Here is a 1,497-nt window from a genome sequence, read left to right on the forward strand (position 1 = left end):
CTTCTGTCCTGTTGTTGGGCCACAGGAGCAAGGATGGGGGTGGGTGTCAGCCTGCACCCCCTATGAGGGCTGGTGAAGAGGGGAATAGATCCGGCTGGTCCAGGAACACAGCTTCTTCCAGAGGGCCACTCCAACAACTCTACTCCTGCCAGTTCCCTGGACCCCAGGCAGGGAGGTAAGGTTCCCATTACACAGATGGGGAGACATCCAAGCACAAATGACCTCACAGCATTAACTTGACTTCACTCATTTATTTACTTTTCATTACAAGCTGGGGATCGCTGGCCCTGAGCTTGGAGAGAGGGGTGGGTAGCTCTGGCTTGGGAGTGAGGTAGAAAAGGAAAGTTAGGGTTTACTGCAGCGAAGGATTCTGGGGAGAACAAGGTGGAGAGGAAGAGGTACTGGGGTAACCAAGGAATCAGATCCTTCTTCCACCCCACATCCTGGTTTCCCAAGCCAGTCTGCAAAGAAAGAACATCAAGAAATGTACTTGTTCCTTTCTCACCCTTCCTCCATCGTTCATGAAAGAAATCAAGGAAGTGCAGGAAAGGGGCAAGCAGTGTCCGGGTCTTGGTTAAAAAACAAAAACACGGTGACAGTTGCACTTATATCCCCACAGGGACGGAGAAGCTCCTCTCCTCTCGGGCTGGTGGCGGATGGGCAGGGAAGGAGAGCCGCGCGCGTGCTCACCCGGGTCAGCCGTCTGGCACTCCGGCACCCTCGCTCAGGGCTTCCCCTTCTTCCCGCGGCCGCGTTCCGCGGCTTCCCGGGCTGGATTGCTGGCTCTGCCGCCCGAGCGGACGTCAGTGGCTGACTCGCTGCCGCTGCTAGCTGGCCGACGCAGCACACGCCTCTCGACGCGGTACTCTGGCTCACGGACGTGCGGGGCGGCCTGCAGCAGGAACTCGCCGCCGCGGTAGGTGATGCGCACATCCGTGCGCGGGTACGTGCCGTACACGCGCCGCAGCTCCCCGCGTACGTAGTCGGGCAGCTCGTGGCACGGCCCTGGCGCACGCTCCACCCGGCCCCAGCGTAGCTCGATCTGCCGGCTGTCGCCCTCTGGCCACGGCGCCCAGCTTTGGCCCGCCGCCTCTGGAGGCTGCAGCACAGGCCCCGCGTAGCCGGTCGCGGGGAACTGCGGACTCAGGGCCGCGGCATAGGCCTGCGGGAAGGCCCACAGGGGCGGCGCGGCCGGTAGGGGCGCACTCGGGCCGTAGAAGCAGTGGTACTCGCGCGGAGCCGCCCATTCTCCCGCGCTCAGGCTTGGGGGCCTGCTGCAGAAGTTGTGGGCCTGGATGGGGGGCAGCAGCAGAGGGGCAGGCAGGTAGGTGTAGGTGAGGGGCTGCAGCGAAGGCCAGACGCCCTCCCCGAACGGCAGGTAGCTGTGTGAGTACATGGTCTGAACTTCAGGCAGAGGACATTTTTGGTGAGGCCTCGTCCTGGTTTAGAGCTGTAGGAGCAGGCACAGACTTTGTTCTTACCACCCACCACTACCAT

At 61.9% G+C, this 1,497-nt stretch overlaps 1 protein-coding gene across 1 annotated transcript; it reads right to left on the reverse strand.

Annotated features, from left to right (window-relative positions):
* Positions 1-352: 352 nt before the first annotated feature.
* On the reverse strand, positions 353-1,497 carry LOC102831387 (chromosome unknown open reading frame, human C10orf95). Its single transcript, XM_006831474.1, has 4 exons — positions 1,272-1,497; positions 1,151-1,229; positions 691-1,099; positions 353-370 (listed from the first exon to the last, which is right to left on the reverse strand). Exons 1-4 carry the CDS (start codon positions 1,495-1,497, stop codon positions 353-355), a joined length of 732 nt encoding a protein of 243 aa, XP_006831537.1.

Source organism: Chrysochloris asiatica, unplaced genomic scaffold (genome assembly GCF_000296735.1).
Source record: "Chrysochloris asiatica unplaced genomic scaffold, ChrAsi1.0 scaffold00003, whole genome shotgun sequence".
In the NCBI taxonomy this organism is placed as follows: domain Eukaryota; kingdom Metazoa; phylum Chordata; class Mammalia; order Afrosoricida; family Chrysochloridae; genus Chrysochloris; species Chrysochloris asiatica.

Coding starts and splice junctions, on each gene's coding strand:
- LOC102831387 (XM_006831474.1), bottom strand. CDS start 1,497: ATGGTAGTGGTGGGTGGTAAGAACAAAGTCTGTGCCTGCTCCTACAGC. Junction 1,230..1,271: donor GCCCACAACTTCTGCAGCAG/GCCCCCAAGCCT, acceptor GGCTCCGCGCGA/GTACCACTGCTTCTACGGCC. Junction 1,100..1,150: donor TCCCGCAGGCCTATGCCGCG/GCCCTGAGTCCG, acceptor CCTGTGCTGCAG/CCTCCAGAGGCGGCGGGCCA.